The sequence below is a fragment of the Homalodisca vitripennis genome, chromosome 6, assembly GCF_021130785.1.
Source record: "Homalodisca vitripennis isolate AUS2020 chromosome 6, UT_GWSS_2.1, whole genome shotgun sequence".
NCBI classification, from domain to species: Eukaryota; Metazoa; Arthropoda; class Insecta; order Hemiptera; family Cicadellidae; genus Homalodisca; species Homalodisca vitripennis.
The window spans coordinates 66,503,741-66,524,481 of NC_060212.1; the positions used below are offsets into that span (position 1 = coordinate 66,503,741).

Here is a 20,741-nt window from a genome sequence, read left to right on the forward strand (position 1 = left end):
CTGTCATTAGAAGTAGTAGTAAGAAAATAGGTACCCGTACTGGTTAGAGATCAGAATTGAATGTGCGTTTAACTTAAGGATTCCGCTGTGTCATAAAGGTTCTGCAGTTTGCCGCAAACAATGTTTTATAAGGAAAACGCCTGGATCTTCACTGTCCAAGTTTTACACTAACTTGCTGAGCTCTACTGCAATGGAGGTTTGCTTAGAAACTATGACAAGTGCTGTTGACAATATAACGACGATAAAACAGACTTGATAGTATTTTTTTATAGACTCAGCTATAGTGGCAAACACTGAACAAATATTGGATGTCAAAGTATTTAAAAATTATTTGGATATAACAATGGGTTTGTTAATGGGTGAGAGAGTACTCGAAGCTAATTACTTAGGAAGAAGCGGAGGGATTGAAGTTAAGGTTGTTTGGATATGTTACAACTGAAGATATTATAATTATATTATAGTAAGAAAATAGGTACCCGTACTGGTAAGAGATCAGAATTGAATGTGCGTTTAAACTCACGCATTCCGCTGTGTCATAAAGGTTCTGCAGTTTGCCGCAAACAATGTTTTATAAAGAAAACGCCTGGATCTCCACTTTTCAAGTTGTACACTAACTTGCTGAGCTCTACTGCAATGGAGGTTTGCTTAGAAACTATGACAAGTGCGGTTGACAATATAATGATGATAAAACGGACTTGATAATCATTTTATGGACTCAGCTATAGTGGCAAACACTGAAAAAATATTGGATTTCAAAGTATTTAAAAACTATTTGGATATAACAATGGGTTTGTAAATGAGTATGAGAGTACTTGAAGCCAATTACTTAGAAACAAGTGGAGGGATTGAAGTTAAAGTTATTTTGTATATGTTTAAAACTTCCGTAACAACTGATGAGATTCGATATAAACACTTTCTTAGTGATAGGGACAGTTCTTCTTAACAGAAAATTTCCAACAGACATTACATGCAAACCCTATGACTCTAATTTTGCAATGGAAAAGCTAGATTGCGTAGGGCATGTGCATACGCATGGGTATACACGCCTTCTTAAACTAAAAAGAAAATTTTAAAAAACCCAAAATATTCGATAGGAAAACAATTTGCGGTCATATAAATACAGCTTTACTATGACCCAGCAATAAGATGTAATGCTCACAGTTTAAAAGACATGCACATAGCTGTTTGGGCTGAGTATTTTACTTCCTCCTCCTACAATAAAACGCCAATACAAGAGCTATGTCCCGACAGTTGTTGCAATTCCCTTATGTAGGCTAAATATAGCATTGAACAGTACAACTATGACAATCACCACATTTCCCCACAATTGTTATAGATAAATAAAATCCATACTCATAGACCTCTCAAAACCCGAGCTATTTGTATCTTATGTCCCGAGAAAGTGTCTTTATTGCGTGACGCAAAACTCTTGGGAGAGCCTGAATAGTGTAGTCTAGACCAGAATACAGAAATCAAATTTTGTGATTAGAGTTCCCATTGAGCTAGGTGTGTATGAAGGATGAGCTACTTTTCAAAATAGGAAAATAATAAGTCTATTAGAAAAACTGGGAATAAATACTGGAAAAATGCACAATAGTTATGAAACCTTTTTTTGAAAAAAAGATACGAGGAAGCTGAAAAAATTATGAAAAATCCAAAAGAAGTGTCTTCAGAAAGGGCATTGGCTTAAAGGAAGTTGGAGGATAATTATAAAAATTGGAAGACCCAGATTACTTATTTTATGGTGCGAGAATATATAAATATAATGAAACCTGCTACTTTCCATAGCATTACATATTTAAACTGTGATTTCTAAAAAACGTGTTTTTATCTGCTCATGCTACCTTTTTTCTAGTACTATTAAAAAAAATGAATTTTTCATTGCTATTATTAGTGTTGTGGATATTTTAAAAGCCCTATCGTGTGTAATGGTAAAGCTGAACTCAACATTAGGCTAGCTTACGCTGCTCGCTGTGTGACAAAAAAGTTAGTTGTTACAGTTTATTTACACTCAAACATGGTTTTTTAAATTTTTATTTTTAAATAAATCAACAATTATTTTTTTTATTTCTTCGGGTCAAAAGATTAAGAAAACTTCAATAAAAAAAAATATGTTAATACCATAAACGGTTCCTGATATAAAGGTGCGGAAACTTTGATAATTTAAAATAGGGTTAGATAGGGTCAACCGACTCCCCTTAACAACTGGAACATATTTACATTAATACAAAAATTGTGAAAAAGGTTTTTAAATTAAAACACTTCTGGTGAATCGATAGATAGGTATTTATTTAATTTTAGTTTTATTGTTTTCCATTTGAGAGTCATTTGGAACATGGCCGAGATGACAATATGCTCCTTAGAGGATTTAAAAAAGTATATTTCAGGCATCTGGGCAAAGTTCCAAAATTTATTATATGATGCTTGATCATTTTCGATTAGGTAGAGGAGCTCGTTTGTCAGTACTAAATAAAATAAGAGTAATTTTTTCAGGGTGAGAGAATATTCAGGACGGGTAAATTTGAGGTAGGGGCTGCCTCTCATATCATACGAGTACACATAGCTAGCATTAAATGTGTGTAAGTAAATGTAATGTTTTTTGGTTAGTCTGTACAATTTTATAAAAATCGTATCTGTAATTTTTATTTGTGAGAAATAAAGTTTCTTTCTTTCTTTTTTATTATATATCAGTCGTGTCAGCCTGGAAGCAGGGTAGGCCAGCTCTCTTCCAGCCCATGCAATCAAAGCTAGCAGGGGAGAGTATTCCTTCTTGTCCAGGCTAACAACAATATTTAACATTGACATAGCTCCACCCACTACACCGTTAACTAGGTCCAACAATTCGCCCTCCTACCCATACATCTCAAAATTTACTATTTTTAACTTTAGAGTATCACAATATTGGAAAAAGCTCATGGTTAGTACCATAAGTGATTATAGGGACATACAGTTTTTCAAAAATGCTTTTTCGACACACTTTAAGCCCTTGGGTATTGGTGACTTGTGTTCTATGCAGTGAAAACTCATAGACTGGAGTCCAAGCAGCTATCGGGTATGTTTGAACCCTTTTCTTTTCCTTATTTTCTTCTTTCTGTTCTGCATTTTTGTGTGTATTAATATCTACCCAAACCTGACGAAGAGAATATATTCCAATCTTCAAATTGCTGCACCTTGCCTTTCGTAACATATAACGATGGCAAATGTCCGGAATCCTATTATCCCTTGAAACCTGCAATCGTCAATAACACACTTTAAACAAAAAATTGTGTAGTTAGTTAGCACAGACAGCACAGTAATAGTTTACGTCTAAAATTTATATATTGCAAAAAAATAATTATATTTCAAGCTGAGAACCTTGTGTTTATTTTTAATGTGAAACATAAGCAGTAAATTGATATCTAATCTAATTCTCTTGGTTTTTACAACAAATGTACACCATTATACGTATTTGAATGTGGTAATAAAACAGAGAATATATTATGTTTTTACGTTCTTAATTACAACGATTATTTACGAAAGCATCTTGCCTTATTTTACTATCTAGTTTAAAATCGTGATTGCATTAAGCTTTTGGACAAATTTACTTGATTAAGAGGTTGATTTTGAAATTGATGATATTTTTATGCTATAACTGCCGCGTCTGTCAGTAATAAAGGATACTGTTATCTGTTAGAGGGTTTGGTGGCGTGATGTCCATCAAAAATATATCTTATGAAAAATATTATAATTGAGGGATCATAAAAGTAGAACGACAGAGTAGAAGAGTGCTGAATTCTGAGGGAAGGCGTCGAAATATGTTATTGCATAGGTTGAATTTCTATTTCAGACTTCCTCTTTTCTGAGGGTTCTGGTAAAATGCTTTTTTAGATTTAATAGCTGTATATTTAAAATCTAAAGGCAAGTGCGACGTAACATTGCTAAGCAAACATATATCTCCATTCTAAGTTATAAAAAAACAAAGAAATGCAAGTGTAACACTCCACTGGTATTATTCTTAGCTGTTCAGAAATATTTTAAAATGTGAATTAGTCAAGCAGTGTTCTTAAGAGTTACAATAAATAACATTATTAGGTCATTCATACTTTCTTGTGGGCCCAACTTACAATCAAAAAATCCATGGAAACTAATGAAGATGAATAATTATAAAATATTTATTGTGTTTTAAATCATTTCCTAGGATACGTCTGTCATTTAATTGATATTTGCTCTGAGGTGGTGTTCCCAAGATTTATCTTTTGCTGAAGTTTTCATTGCATATAAAAGAGAAAACCACTTTTCAGTATAAGTCCTACAACCAAACACCTGAAGTCTTAGAAAAGCAGAAACACATTTCTGCGCACCTACAAGAGAAACCCCAACCGCAAGTAACCATCCTAAACTTGTATAAAGAACAAGCATAGAAGCTTCAGCCAGGAAATTGTGACGAACCCCAACACAAGAAACAACATCCACACTAAGGATGGAGATGTTCTTCTTGATCATCATTCTCGAGATAACGGAGCAATTCGAGGATTTCAGGTGGTGCCACATCGATCAAGTGCTTTGGGTATATATGTACATATTTTTGATATATGTAAGAATGAAAGAAACCTGTATAAATGTGATCTATAACGGATGTCATCCCTGATCATTCAAAACGGGGAATCATCTTGAACATGAACAGAAAATGTTTCATAACATATTTAAAACATACAAAACTGCACTTAATTCCATCTAACTGGAAGTATAAAGACAGACGGGATTCTGCTTGTGACCAGCAGCAGTTTTGCTTTAAGCCGCAATATTAAGGGCCGCTTACACTATCAGCAATAATGATTTTATCCCCATAATGTAATAAATAAATTTAAAAAGAACTTACTAATTACTTTACTAAGTTCGAAATCAGAAAATCCCGTGATATCCTTTTAAATTAAATTAAGTTTAATTTTACTTTATTACTTCAGTCTGTTGAAATGTAACACATAAAACTTTTAATTTTACTTCATATTATAATGTATACGTATAAGTTATAATTTAAATAGATACGCCCCTGCTCAAATAGTTTTTAAATTTCAACGTTTTTCATAATCATTATCAATTGCTGTATATAAAAATTAAACTATTTAATTTAATTATGATATTGATATGGTTTGTCCAATCCATGTACAATAATTTAAATATATATCTGTTCCTACATACCTTTAAATTAAAACTTTTCTTTTGGCCACTTATTTTATACAGGACATGGGGTTAACCCCAGTTATCTCTCTCTGTGACACTTAATTTTATTTTTAATTATTAAATAGTATGTATATATTTTGGTTAATTTTTAAGCATTTATTTTAATTTAAAATTTGTTATTAATTAAGATCATTCACTGTACATATATCTGTATATTATGTGAGGTTGAGTGGTAGAGAGGGCTAAATAGCCCTAACTCCGCCTCTTAAATAAAGGCATATTTCATTTCATTTTTCATTTCATTTCATTTCGTGAGTATCGGTCTGCCTTCTCCGTGCTACCGAGGAGAAGACTCTTAGTGTTACATGTTACTTACTTGATCAGGGTTGCCGCCGAATGGTGAGTTTTGCAAGTAACGAAATGTTGGAGTGATCTCAGACCCCATTAATATATTTGGTGTGACTAAAAAATAAAATATTAAAACTTTTTGTATCAACATATTGCCTGCAACTGCTAGGCAAGTTTACTCCACAACGTGATTCAGTAATTAATAAAGTAATAAGTCAGACGACAAAGATAATGACATGTTTGGGCTAAACTGGTCGATGTCCAAATTGTGGCGAAAGAAGCAATTAAAAGTAGGTTGTAATGTTTATGTTTAACAATGGTAAGAAATTACATCGTATATATAATTTTTATTTCATAAAATGGTTACATGAAGTCAGCTGCAAGCTTCATATTGCACTCCACGCATCACGCCACTTCAATAGAGCTGTACCACCTAACGCTGCCCAGCCGTTATGTTATTTTGGGTGCAGTTCTCTAGCGTTGAGCGTTCCTATAGGAGTAAGTTTTCCTTGAGATATGCAGAATAATCTTCTCGTCGTTACCACTGTTCAATTTGCATAGATCACTATTGGCTCACAACTAATTTTATAACTTGTTTAATTCTCTAACAGTTTTATTTTTATTTTTTACATATTACTTTCAAGAGGCCTATTACCAGTTGAGCATTATTCTGACCACACACATAGGCCACTGGCCTGTACGAGGATCTAATCAAATAGAATATGGAGAATAGTCAATACAATACAAGGTAATTAGTACTGTTATAAAGAAGTACGGCCACAGACAGTCGAATACGGTGATGACGTCTTAGACCGCTCAGTCTTCTGTATTTCCAATTTCGTTGTTAAGCTCCCGTTAGTTAGTAGATAGAGCCATTGTGAGTTCCTCAACAGCGCTGCTTTTAACCTATCCACGAAGCTGCATGCTGCATATAGTGACTAGAATACAAGTTAATTGTGAACTGTGTTTACAATAATCTTATCAAGTTCTCATAGAGAGGGACCATCCAATGGGAATTCCATAGGCTGTGCAGAGGTTTATGCAAACTCAGTGAGCTCTTTCGTGTGGCACACGATGGCATTTTTTGCAAGGTTCTCTTACTCTTATAATTGATTTGCAAATGTTCTGATAGGTTTACCTATTTCCTCTCCTATTCATAAACATTTCTCGTTATTCCGTTATTCAATCATTCAACTGTTGGTACCGTAATTTCTATTCTTGATAAATTCACATTTTGTAAACCGTCATTCGATAAACTACATTTAAATCATATTTCATCTGTAGTGCAACCATTTACGCAAGTCTGTGACATTTCTCTTTGGTAGCTGTACACCACAACGATGAAATATACCAATAATGCTGAAAGAAAAAAAAATATTAGGATGCTACTTTAAATGTTCAAAAATGTTTCTATCTCTTGACTTAATTTATGTGGTTTACTTATAACTTTGGTATTAAAAATATTGAAGGGTCCTAGATCTAGTTTCTTGATCATTACAGTTGCACATAATAATATAGTATTTTCAATATTTCCAAGCTTTAACAATAGCAGTGAGTTACATAGTGCACTGAAAATATACCAGCACTTACCCCAGGAAATAACATTAAGGGAGATGGTTGCTCCGACTTGGTGTAAAGCGGCAAGAGTAAGAAGTATCACGAGAATAAAGATTCGGATGACAATTAAAAGTGCCTCTACGAAGACGTAGTAATAGAGTAGCCTCTTGCGATTCTAGGATGAGAAAATAAAAATTAAGATTATTACAACTATGTTGCTGCGGAAAATCAGTACGATAAAAAATAATGAATGTACAATTTTTCTAAACTTTTTAAATAAAAATATTAACTTACTCTTACAACACCGCAGATTAGTACTATAGCGATGGACATTTGGAATATATCCATAAGCCGGCTTGCCCAGAACTCATTAGAATTTGCTGCATGTTTGCCTGCAAACATTACACATAATATAATGAGCCTTCTGAAATTACTCGCAAATAAAAAAAAAATACTCACCGATGTGTCTTTAGATTTTTTATAGCAAAGCATTATCAATCACAATCACTGATTGATCATTATCAGATGCTGTAAAAGACTATGAGGTCTGTATGATGTCGTCGAAAGCGATTAAAAAAGAAACGTAAAATATATAGGAAACATTATTAATGAATTTAATCTTTGAGAGCACGTATATGGTTCGGTCGTTAGTACATAAACTGTGATTGCATAGGCACAATGAAGCTAAATACAGAGAGATTTTTTATTTTGTAAAATTATTTTTGAAGGAATTGGAATTTTTAACCATAGCATAATTTAAATCATATTATAATCATCCAATCATTCAAGGAATAAATATATTTTTAAACGTTGCTAAATGTTGTGCTTTTGCGTCTAACAAATAACGTGTAGATACACAAACAAACTTATGATTTTATGTAATGTAGGTACTACTTATGTATTGGGTTACTTTCATCGTTCCTAGAAGTTGTGTAGGGCGTTAAGAAAATAGCTTTATTTTAGTGAATATTCCTTATTAAATATTACTTTACTACTTAACATTTAGTAAAACATGTACTACAAGGGAACTAAATTATTGCGGTTTCAACCCTTACGTCCTAGTATCTTGTACCGGACATACAATATCCTGTTTCTAATGAGAATTTGACAGGGATTTCCGGCACAGTTTCTAACATGAATTGATGAGGAAATTACAACTGCTTTGACCATGTCGTTGGTGGAAAATTTTTCAAGGACATAGGAAGATTTATGTGTTAGATTTTATAACCAATGGTACTTACATTTACTCATAACTTTGAATTACCCTTTTATTCTCACTGAAAAATGTTTGAAGACGAGTCTTCAAAAGTAAAAAAAATAAATGTGCACTTAAAATATAACAAAGGTGGTGAAAAAATATGTTATTCAACAATGAATAACGTTTCATATATGTTATAACATTCTACATCATTAATTACTATCTATACTTAAAAATTTTAAAAAATGTACTTTATTATTTGTACAGTATTTGGCCAAATACTATTGGAAATAAACATCAAGTAATTAATATATATTTCCCTTGTACATAACACATAACAACGTAATAAATGAGTTTGTATAATAAATTGGTTATGTGGGAGAAAATATTACAAGAAATAAATATTTAATTATATACTAATAATTTTAATTATCATTCTATTCATCATTTTAATTATATACTGTTAGAGTAAAGAACATTGTGAAATTTTAAGGTGTATGTTTTAATTTTGAACTATAGCAGTAACATTTACGAGCATATTGAATAGCATACACTAGTTAGTAGCATGTAGATTTCTTAAAATTGTAATTAGAGTGGAATATTTTAAAAAGGTCTAAATTATCTGCTGAAAATTGAAAAAAAGATTACTTTAATAATAATCTTAAATAAATTAACTCGGTTCTCAGTCGTTCGACATATTCCTGCATTCCGGTTAAGCTGCAATAACTGTACTGTATTAATAAAACAATCTACAGAATACACATAGATAATGATTTGAATTTACAACTTATTTAAAAGCAGAGACAAAAGCAGCTTACTAAAAGTGTTTGAAATATCATTTGTGTCTTCTCTTGTAGAATTCTCTACTCTGATTACAACAGTTCCAATTACGTTTATGGAGGGAGACATCTGAAACAAGCGTTTTCGTATAAAAATACTGAGTATTTATTATTTATATTACAAATTTATAGAATAAAACACTGTGATAACTACTTGTGGTGAAATTTTTAAATTTTATAGAAGTAATTTTATCACAGATTATTGTTTGAAACGTATCAGATATTATATACTCACCAGTTGTAATACTCCAATAATAAGACACCCTGTTCTTAGGCTGAAACAACAGCAGCATGTGTCTACAGTCCACATCTCAGCTAGTTTTACTGGAATTGTTAAGATTTAGTGTTAAAATAAAATGTAACCCCTAATATATCATAGTGCTACTAAGTTTATGCAAGTATCTCTTAGGAGTATATCATATAGAACACAATATGAAAGTGGTAAAACATCCCTAAGAAGTGTCGAAGTATCATCAGTGAAATTAGTTGTGAGAAGTCTCAATCTCCACCTTAATCAAATATCATAATGCAAGGTCAAGGATTTCATGTTTAGGAAAAAATTATATAGTTGTATGCGCTTACATATATGTGATGTTCTTCGCGTGGTTCACGAAAGGAACTAATGTTTATTAGGAGGAAATCCATGGCTATTATTACCCATCCATTATATTTTGACGTCCCAAGGCCGGAAATGAATTAATTGAACATAAATTTCATGGTACATCTTCATTGGATTCTCAATTTCGAAACATAGGGTAGTAATCTTAATTGGGAAAAATCCTAACATCTAGATTTCAACTTTTAATAACGCCACTCCGACGGCTGTGGAGCTAAAACCGAAGGTTTCTTGAACATTTTATCTTCTCAAAATGATATTAACATATTTCTAATATTGTATACTGTTGGTTAAGGTCATTTGAAAGAGCTCCAATTCTACCCTATTGCTTTAGAAACTCTTGGGTTCCAACAGAGGTGACATTGCACACTGTCACTTTCTAATACCACCACTTTCTTATAAATATCCATAGCTTCAGTCAAATTAGGTCTGATAGCTTGAGACCATTGATAGTGGCGTCATTTGACACGCTTAATAGGGTCCTGAGATAATAGAGGATACCCCTAAAATCTGTTGTCAGTAGGTGAGGTCTTGTGAATTGTACCATGTATTATTGACTTCGTGTGCTAATTCTTATCCGTTAGAATATACTATTAATAACATATTTATCGTTGTAGATAACAATTTTATAGCAAATCAGGGAATGGTCAAACCAAATAATTTTGTTATATGACATAATATATTATTGGCATTTTACCAGATATTCCTGTAAACATAAAAAAAACTAGTTAATGTAACCATATAGATATCGTACGAATTGAATGTTATACTGGACACTAGTATAAAAATTACGGGCTATTAATTAATTACTTGAAGAAGCGCTGGAGAGTTTGAAGCATTACATGACGCTAGAGTACATCTATTTGCATCTAGTGAAATGTATGTGACTGCTTTGAAGAACCCTATTTGTGATTAATTTAAAAGTGAGAAGGAAAATCACAAAGATCTCAACATTCTGAGACAAAAAATTTGAGTGAAAAGCAATACCTCATCATAAGAAAATTAAATAACATATGTTGTCTTGTTAGTTATAACATGATATGGAAATAGCCTTAATGATATCTCTCTCTCTCTCTCTCTCTCTCTCTCTCTCTCTCTCTCTCTCTCTCTCTCTCTCTCTCTCTCTCCTCTGTATTTATGTATAAAGCCACAGGATAACGCTGTTGCCATTGAGCCCGCAAATGTTAATATAACCACAACAAGTTTAGGAGGTAACTGTGTATCTAGTGGTAATTCAAAATATTGTTAACACTCTATATTCATATATCATTACTCTTGTTGACAGGAAGTTGATTTAAGCGAGAGCTATCTGAACTTTATTCGTACATGGAGTTTCAGCGTAAGCACGGTTGAATCATGCAATGAATCAGGTCGAATTTCAGAAATGGGAAAATAAAAAAGTATTTGCCATTTTGGATTTGAGTTAACTTCGATGTATCAGAATAGTGAATAAATCAAATTCCTAACAATAGTTTTTGTTAAAGGTGGTAAGAGTATGGCACATTGCGTGTTGCATATTAATAAATTAAAAGAAACTAAAAGAAACTTCGCTGAGGTTACATGTGAAATTTCAAGTCTATCACCTCATTACATTAGGCTACACATTATACTAGGTCACAATTTTATAACGTATGATTGTACGTGTACACAGCTTCCTTGCAAGTTTATTTATTCTACAATTGTCCCCTTGCCACCATGGTTACCCTTAACATAAATGTAAAGATTTTCGTTTAACGCCCAGCAAAAACCAAATAAAGTGACATGCCATAAATTAACTCGATGCTGCTTATACAGAAATAAAGCTTAATGCAAGTTTTTTAATGTTTAACGTTTTAAAAGCTTTAAGAAGATTGTGTACTTTATTGACGTATACATTTAAAATTTTCTTGTAATTAATGGTTAGTTAAGAATATATTTAAATCTTTAGCGTAATGGTCATATTTACGTGTTAAGAATTTACCTTATTCATTACAAGTTTAAAGAACATAATATGAATTTATGTATCTAAATAATACTATTATATTCTAAAATTAATATAAGGACGTAAAATTTTCATACGATATTAAAAATTGTATTATTTAAAAATAATGCTATATTAACTATCATTAATATTAATTATTTATACTTAGAAATATACAATTTTATTATATAACTAAACTAACGCTTAAAACTGTTTATGTTGTCCAGTGCTCATACGATTCTGTATCTTCTTTCCTATATCATTAAAACAATAGTTTATTTTACGATTAATATTCTTACTGTGTAATTTTAGCTTAATTAAAATTTAAACAAATTTAATTTGTAAATCTTTTACGGATGAAAATTAAATAAAATTGTATTTATTACAAAATTATTAGAACACGTATATCTATCATATACTTACACAAGTTATTAATAGTATACCTATCAGCAATAGAGCCAGTTCACGATAAACAAAATGATAAAAAATAATCAACGTGATACTGGAAGGGAACACCTGTTATGTATCATTCTGTCAAGATTGACAAGTACTGACGGTTCGTGATAAAATTGGGAAATGAATGCATGAATGTTATTAAAAATCAGGAATGGAAACTCGTTGTACCAAGTAATAGATTATAATGATTACATTTTATACCTAAAAACTAGCAGCAAAGCACTATATACTGCACGCTGAAATAATATTAACGGTAAGCAACTATTTTATTATTTAAAAACATGTACTCTTAAAGAATATTACTAGAAAAATGAAAAATAAAACTATACTTCTTAGTTGATAAAAGAGGTTATGTTGGTTAGAGTAGAAAATTCCAAAATTGAAATTAATAATATGTATATATTGTAACTTGATATGCTGGAAAGGGTTAAATCATTGTGAATGTTCTCCAGTTCAGTGTACGTAATGTTTGAAAATACATATTCACCTAGATTACAATATATTTTGTAGTCTCGGTGTATGTTCACTGTCTTGTTTTTTCAGATGAAAATTATTACAGATTTAAAGAGTAAATTCTGTGCCACCGTCTTATTTCAGACACTGCATTGTAAAGTGAACTGGAGCGAAACTAAACATTCATAATTTATATTGGTTTTCCTAACTTCAATTCTAATTGAGCTCTCAAAATTATATGGGCAATCCTGAAATTGAGGGACATTTTAAAACTGAATTATACATTAATCTGAACGATAGACTTTTAAAACTTCTTACTATAAAACATATTGTTTGGGGCTTTATGTTTAGTGATCTTGAGTGCCCCCAACTTTGCCGCCGTAATGTGTCTACCACAGTCCACTATTTAAACTAATGAACTTTGTCAACTGTTTATCTATAATACATGTAGTTGTTGATCTAAACATTAATATCCGATAGCTCTTTGTTTTATAAAATAATTTGAATATTTATATTGTTGTATTTTACACCATAAAGAGATAGATATTATGTACAAATTAACAGTGACAACCTATATGGGTACATTTTATCAAGCGCTACACTGAGAAAGATTGAGGAAATATGTTTAATTATCAATAATTTAATTTTTATACTAATTCCCCTACTACTGATATTTTTAACCAGAAAGTGTGTGTAGTTTATTGTTACATAGGAGCTACTGAACTCTCTGCTACAAAGGGGTCCTAAGCCCACCATGTCCATAATGCTTTTGTCAGTAGGTAATTTAACGATTCGTTGAAGTAAGATAGACATTCAATGTCGTCACAAAGTGGATTGGGGTTTCATATTATCCAAAGCACGTTTAAGAGAACAGGTTTCTGAGCCCAGCACTTTGCCGAGAGTATTTGGGATCTTTCCTTTGATGGATATCCTGGTCAGGATGCATGAAAACAATTGGTAATAATAATTCCCTTTAAGTACGGTTTTAGTTATAATCGCATTTATAACGTTTTAATCTGCCCTGGGACTCTTAAAAAGCGAGATAAAATTACCAAAATCTACAAATGAAACCATGAGAATATTTCTACTCCTACAACCATGCTGACTGATGTGTTGGCGTTTGAGGTTGTACAATATTCAAGTCATATCAGGAATTGGCTAAGAAGTCAGGTTTATCGGATCCTACATAGCGCAATATTCAGAAGAATTAGTTTTTGTATAAGTTTTGTATTTCCTGCACAACATTATTATCCTTGAAATCATCACCAACATTTAACATACTCCTGACTTCTTCTCCATTACTGATTACATTGCACTATTTGTTGTGTTCATTATTACGAACTTCTCTGACCTTCAACTGAGTCACTTTCTGTTTCAAGCACGTCTGTATTTCTGATTCTACTGAGCCTTGTTAGTTTAACTACCTTTTCTCAAAGACTCTATTGGACTCTTCATTCTTTTCTACTTGCTTTTATATATTTTCCTTTATGTCTGAGCACGAGTACTGGGAGTTCACTACCAAATATTTTAAGGAAGCTTGATTATTAAAAATCTCTTCAAAAGCTACTTTTAGATAGTGCTTTATATAGCTTTAAGGAGGCCCTTGATGAGCTAACGACTTGAGGTCGGCGTGTCACAAGCCCCTTTGGTACACAAGGGCTTTCCTAGATATTTTTTATAAAATTAGATAATAGCTGTTATTTTTGTATCTATTTATATTTAACCTCTAGAAATATGATATTTATAGATTATTAACTAAGTTTATTTGAGACTTACACAAAAATGTATTCAGATTTCTATTGTGTCATTAAAGAAGTTTTAAGTATGACGGAGTTAGTAAAGACCTTATTAAACTGGATGGGGATTAAAATTGCATTTATAGTGTTACTTAGTATTTATATGCGGGTAGACAACGAATCAATTTATATCTTATCTTCCGGATGGATCAGAAAACAGGTACTCCTATAGGCTGGATGTCCCCTGAGATCAATAGACTCCACATTCCAAAATATACCATACAAAGAATCTTCTATATAATTGAAATATTGATATTTCTTTACGTTGGGAGCTAGAGGGTCGGCGGAATTAGAAAAATTCAGTTTTGCTAGTTTTTTTATAGATGGGAAGATCAGTTTTCAAACACATGATAAAAAAAAAAACTAGCCCCCTAAAAGATTTGTTCCAGACGGCCTATTCGAAGAAAAGCTAGTGTTATTCTACATTATGAAGTAAAGAAATTGGATTCTATAATATATAGTAAATCTAAGATTTATTACTGATCAGGAACCATTCAGTGAAAGTTCAAGTGATTTAGTAATTGGAAGTATAATCACGCCTGACCGGTCAGCCAAAATGATATTTAATTCTTTTTTGATACTAAATAGAAATTTCACGTTACTAACATAAATGGAGTTGCACATTTTTGTTATCACAACACACCAGTTAGGCGTTGACTACAGCTGGGAAAGATTCCTACGTTTTATTCACTAATAGTGTTAGTAATTAGTGGTGGTTTATGAATTAGTAAAACATTTTCGTTTTGAAATTCAAATATTTATCAACCATTCTTAATACTACTGAAATTGTAAAATATTGTGTTTAATCTGTAAGTAATTGGTTATTTTTCTTTAATTTATTGACTGCAGTATCGATATGTTCCAAGTTTTAGTTCGCTATACACTAATCTACAAAAATCTGCTTATGGGTTGATGTTAACAGTACATTATATACAATGAACAGCAACTTATATTTATATCAGTTGTGTGAAGTGAGGCACAGTAATTTAAAACTTCATACATTACGATCATTCAGCACGAAAAGCCGAAACGTACCTGACGACTGCTTCAGTATTCTATAGCATATTCTGCTATCAGTTTGTTATCACAAGTGATGTGTCAGGGAGTGATAAGCAGACAGCCGATAACATGCAGTAATAGCTCAAACAAGTTACTCAACTGCCAAGTAGTTTACAAACCTATTATACCTAGATAATCTCTTCAGAAACGCAATGATTCACTGTAAACAGTGACTCACGTTCCACCGATGTGAATGGTTCTGGGTAAAGATAACCGTAATCGCTATGTATAGGTTGAGGAAGTGTATTTAACATACGGAGATGTGTTTTATAGTTGTTGGCCGAGCTATAACGATGCCTATCACTGGAAATTTGAGTTTAAAATGTTATTACTGTACTTGTGACTTCATGTATACTTCTCCGTTTGTCCGCACTAATATCACGGAAACTAAATGACCTACGGATTTCAAATTTAGATGACATATAACAATGATAGCAGCTAATAATGGCAGCATAAATACGTTTTTAAGCACTCTCAATGAAATATGATTTATGTGACATTTTAACTCATGGAGTGAATCAAAAAAACTTATAGAGTAGAATTTCAATGATAAAATTTCGTAAAAATTTTGGATTTCAGCAAAGTCTTGCTTTGTAGTATTCTTCCTAGTTCTCAGGAGCTATTGATTACTGTGAAACCTAACATAGAAAAAATGTAACTTTTTCACGTAATAAGACATACTGAGAAATATTCCATCTGTAGACGTTAATTTTGGATGAGAAATTATTTATGCTTGATCAAAAATGTGTTCTATAGTAATGAAAAGTATTTTGGACAGCCTTACAGTTGGTTAAAAAAACAACAAATAGAAAGATAATGTAATAATGGTGTTTTTCTAGATGTCTCTCAAAATATCTTGCTTGAAACATGGACTGCAGAATTTTGAATCATTTCTATTAGAAATAATGATTGAACAGGCTATGCATAAGTAGGATAACGTTTAAATTAATTCAATGGTTTATTTGTCATCCGTTTTACATTTTAACAACTGTAAAGAGAAATAGTTGGAATTCTCTGTAAGAATCCATACCATTCAATTAAGAATCCATAAGCTGAAGATAAATGGTAATGGAATATTTTCATCATGGCAAATTCACTCAGAAAAATTAATGCGTGTTGCTCTCGGACATGTTTTTGAATGCCAGCACATATCGACAGAATAAAATCTAGTTGACCATAAAATGATAAACTTTTGGGGAAACAACGCAAATGTCTTTCAGCTTTGTTATTAGCAATTTTTACTAGTTAAACTACCATATTGCTGCCATTATATAATGCTGACAGTATATTCTAGGGGGAATTGAAGCTGTCTATCTCCCTCATGTTAAAAGTAGGAACAATATAAGCATATTTATTTGGTACATTTACAATGTTTTAGGCCTATATTATAAAATTTATAAGTTATTAAGGAATTATTATTATATTAACACAATGAAACAGCATGATAAAAATGTTAGAATATTTTTAATTTTGTTTATCAATTTTAGTAAATCGAGACCCGTTCATTTCAGTGTACGTTTAAATAATTTGTATTTTCAAAATAAATGTTCTACAGGGGGAGTGGAAAAACTTTGGGAACTTAAAATTAAACTTTTGATATATCTTACAAAAACATCATCATATGTGTGTCATAAGCTTTTAGTTATATCTTTATGGCTTTAACTAAAGGTTAATCAGAATAACCATATAACGGAAAAAACAATAATACTGATTTACAGAAAACCATGCATTAACGGGTTTTAATATTTTTGATTTTCGTATTCTATGTTAGAATTATCCTGTCTAGTACATATGAGTAAGCATCCCTAAACTATTAAAAATATTTTAATATTTCTTGAAAATATGTGCCTAGCTATCTTTCTGTAATGTATTCTTTTCTCCTTAAAACTTATTGGTAGTGAATATTTGTACTTCGTAGGCTTTAATACTGCAGTAGACAACTTTTCCAGTTTACAATGGAGACAAGTTTAAAATCCCACAGCATGTGTTAAGGATTATAGTTTGAAATAACTTAAACCAATTATATCCGATACGCAATATTTAAATGCTACCATTTTATGCAAATTGTTGCTTTCATTAACTAATGGGTGTTCTTTCTCGATGTTTATCATTTAAAAGGGTTATGATACTTGTAGTCCTGTATTGTAGTTAGGAATAGTATGTAGCTCACTATTATAGAGCGTTTGTTACTCAATCATGCACAAAGTACGGAACAACTGCACTGAAATGTTACATGTATATTATGCAGGTCCCTTATTAACATACAGATTTATTCATATTTGAAAAGTCGCTCCGGTTCCTGTCCCACTGGTCTTCAAATCTCCCTTAACACTGCATTACCCATTACATTTATATACTGCTTAATCAGTAAATAGCAAATTTATTTTTCTTTATCTATCAGAGTCAAGATAGATAAAGTACTAACAGTAGGCCGCGTCTTCGCACGCAAATATCTCCCAATAACCACCGTCATCGTGGAAATATTTCTTTTACATTACAATTGTGTTCTGGGTTGTGTTATCACATTTTATTTTTTTACAAAGAACCTCTTTTTACAAAAGCGTATTACCATCTGGTGATTAAGTAGAAAAGGGAGTTTTAAAAACCATTGGGTGTAGCCCGATGAAGTTTCCGTACTAAGAATAGACCAATTTAGCAGGAAATTTGAGAAAATGCAGAAGTACCTATAACAAAATTTCACTCTCCAACTTAAAGGCTCCACCTTTAAATTGTAATATGAACTTTAAGCGAAGTTTGGAATACATTTAAGTGATTATCCTCCCCCTTGTCTCAGGATTGTTTGGAATGCAATTTAAAACGAATACACTCATGTTCCTCTTTTTAGAGATAGAATTGCATGCGACTCCTAGGATAACTGCTAGTATATATATATATATATATATATATATATATATATATATATATATATATATATATATATATATATATATATATATATGTGTGTGTGTGTGTGTATGGTAATGCATATGTAAAACATTTGTTTTATATTATTGTACAAATAAGAAGTCTTTTGGTAAATTCATAAGCTTTTAACTTCTTCAAGCTTTAATTTAAATATCAGACATGCATGCTGAATTCAATATCTCTAAATTATTTTTATATATGTAAGAAATAAGTATTTACAAACCATTCTGAGATTTTTTGGAATAAAATTACGTTAAAATATATGTGTGAATACATACGAAACACATTCCTTACACAATATGAGGAATCTCAAATACTGCTACATATAAGGAAGTGAAAGGGTTTAAATTGTTTATTATGGTGGTAGAAGCATGATGGCCAAAAATTCAGTGGAATTTTAGTATATGATCAACCAAGTCAGTATTAAAATGCAAAACATGTAAAACGTCTTCCTTTCCCAACAGCAACTCTCATGTGAACTATTAATGAGCTGTTGATAATGATATAATGGATGGATGATGTGTAGTAAAGAGGTGTTCTTATTATACAGGGTGTGTCATGAGTAACCTGATAAACTTGTCAGCTGGTTTCTTCTCATCAAAATAATGAAAAAGTACATGTGAACGCATGTCCGGATAAGCTGTTTTAGCGAGCTATGGCTAGGGAAAGATTTCGCCCGATTTTCTAGGAAATGACGGATGTAAAGCAAAAGAATTTTTTATGGCGCAAAAATAGTTGTTATATTTATTAGTTGTTTTATTTATTAGTTATTTATTTATAACAATTTAACGTCAAAATTGAATAATACGTTCCAGTCCTGTTAGACAACCCATTTCTCAGATATCAGACAAATATTAAAAATTCGTGATCGAAAACGTGCTTTGTTCTGATTTGAAGTACATTAACTTCATTAAATGGGTAATAAATACGTAACAAGTTTTAATCAAAACTTTTAGAGAACTTATTTCCGACGATAATAATATACGGTAGGCTAATAATAAACAAACACAAAGTTTAAAACATTAATAATCAATTAAAACACATACGAAAAATTAGACAAAAATGCAATATCTGTTTATATCTGTTGTCGGTTACTCGTGGTACACCCTTTATAATGAATACCAGTTTGTGTACAAAATAAATCTAGAAGCGTTATCATTTTCATTATCGTTATCATTTAACTAAGGCAACTATTACTATGCCTTATTGGCTTTATTTCCCTAAGCAGATTAATAGGTTTCAGGATATGTGTAGAGTCTGATTAAAAATTCAGTGATAGCAAATTAAACTGTGCTTTCTGTATTAAAATATGTAAGATTCCACTCGTAGAGTTCTATTTAGTCTAAAACGTAAGGGGAGTAGCACATTATGTTTCTGTAATAAAATATTATCACGCCAAATCTGCCAAATAACTAGAAGCAGAGCTGCTACATTACAGCAGCGAGGCCTATCATTACTGCAACGAAGGTAGCGCAATGACAGATAGAAGTATATAGAACTGTTTCTACGTTCTTAGTATTGTTTTAACAACGAAGGTAGCGCAATGACAGATAGAAGTATATAGAACTGTTTCTACGTTCTTAGTATTGTTTTAACAACGAAGGTAGCGCAATGACAGATAGAAGTATATAGAACTGTTTCTACGTTCTTAGTATTGTTTTAACAACGAAGGTAGCGCAATGACAGATAGAAGTATATAGAACTGTTTCTACGTTCTTAGTATTGTTTTAACAACGAAGGTAGCGCAATGACAGATAGAAGTATATAGAACTGTTTCTACGTTCTTAGTATTGTTTTAACAACGAAGGTAGCGCAATGACAGATAGAAGTATATAGAACTGTTTCTACGTTCTTAGTATTGTTTTAACAACGAAGGTAGCGCAATGACAGATAGAAGTATATAGAACTGTTTCTACGTTCTTAGTATTGTTTTAACAACGAAGGTAGCGCAATGACAGATAGAAGTATATAGAACTGTTTCTACGTTCTTAGTATTGTTTTAACAACGAAGGTAGCGCAATGACAGATAGAAGTATATAGAACTGTTTCTACGTTCTTAGTATTGTTTTAACAACGAAGGTAGCGCAATGACAGATAGAAGTATATAGAACTGTTTCTACGTTCTTAGTATTGTTTTAACAACGAAGGTAGCGCAATGACAGATAGAAGTATATAGAACTGTTTCTACGTTCTTAGTATTGTTTTAACAACGAAGGTAGCGCAATGACAGATAGAAGTATATAGAACTGTTTCTACGTTCTTAGTATTGTTTTAACAACGAAGGTAGCGCAATGACAGATAGAAGTATATAGAACTGTTTCTACGTTCTTAGTATTGTTTTAACAACGAAGGTAGCGCAATGACAGATAGAAGT

At 31.7% G+C, this 20,741-nt stretch overlaps 1 protein-coding gene across 1 annotated transcript in view; it reads right to left on the reverse strand.

Moving 5' to 3' along the window:
* Positions 1–5,840: 5,840 nt before the first annotated feature.
* LOC124364413 overlaps positions 5,841–20,741 on the reverse strand; it is a 34,912-nt gene continuing 20,011 nt past the window's right edge. Inside the window, exons 6-10 of the mRNA XM_046819881.1 lie at positions 9,338–9,426; positions 9,082–9,172; positions 7,360–7,457; positions 7,099–7,240; positions 5,841–6,867 (exon numbers count right to left, since the gene is read on the reverse strand). Coding sequence (XP_046675837.1) covers positions 6,776–6,867; positions 7,099–7,240; positions 7,360–7,457; positions 9,082–9,172; positions 9,338–9,426 — 512 coding nt within the window. The 3' untranslated portion in view covers positions 5,841–6,775. The remainder of the gene's footprint in view (positions 6,868–7,098; positions 7,241–7,359; positions 7,458–9,081; positions 9,173–9,337; positions 9,427–20,741) is intronic.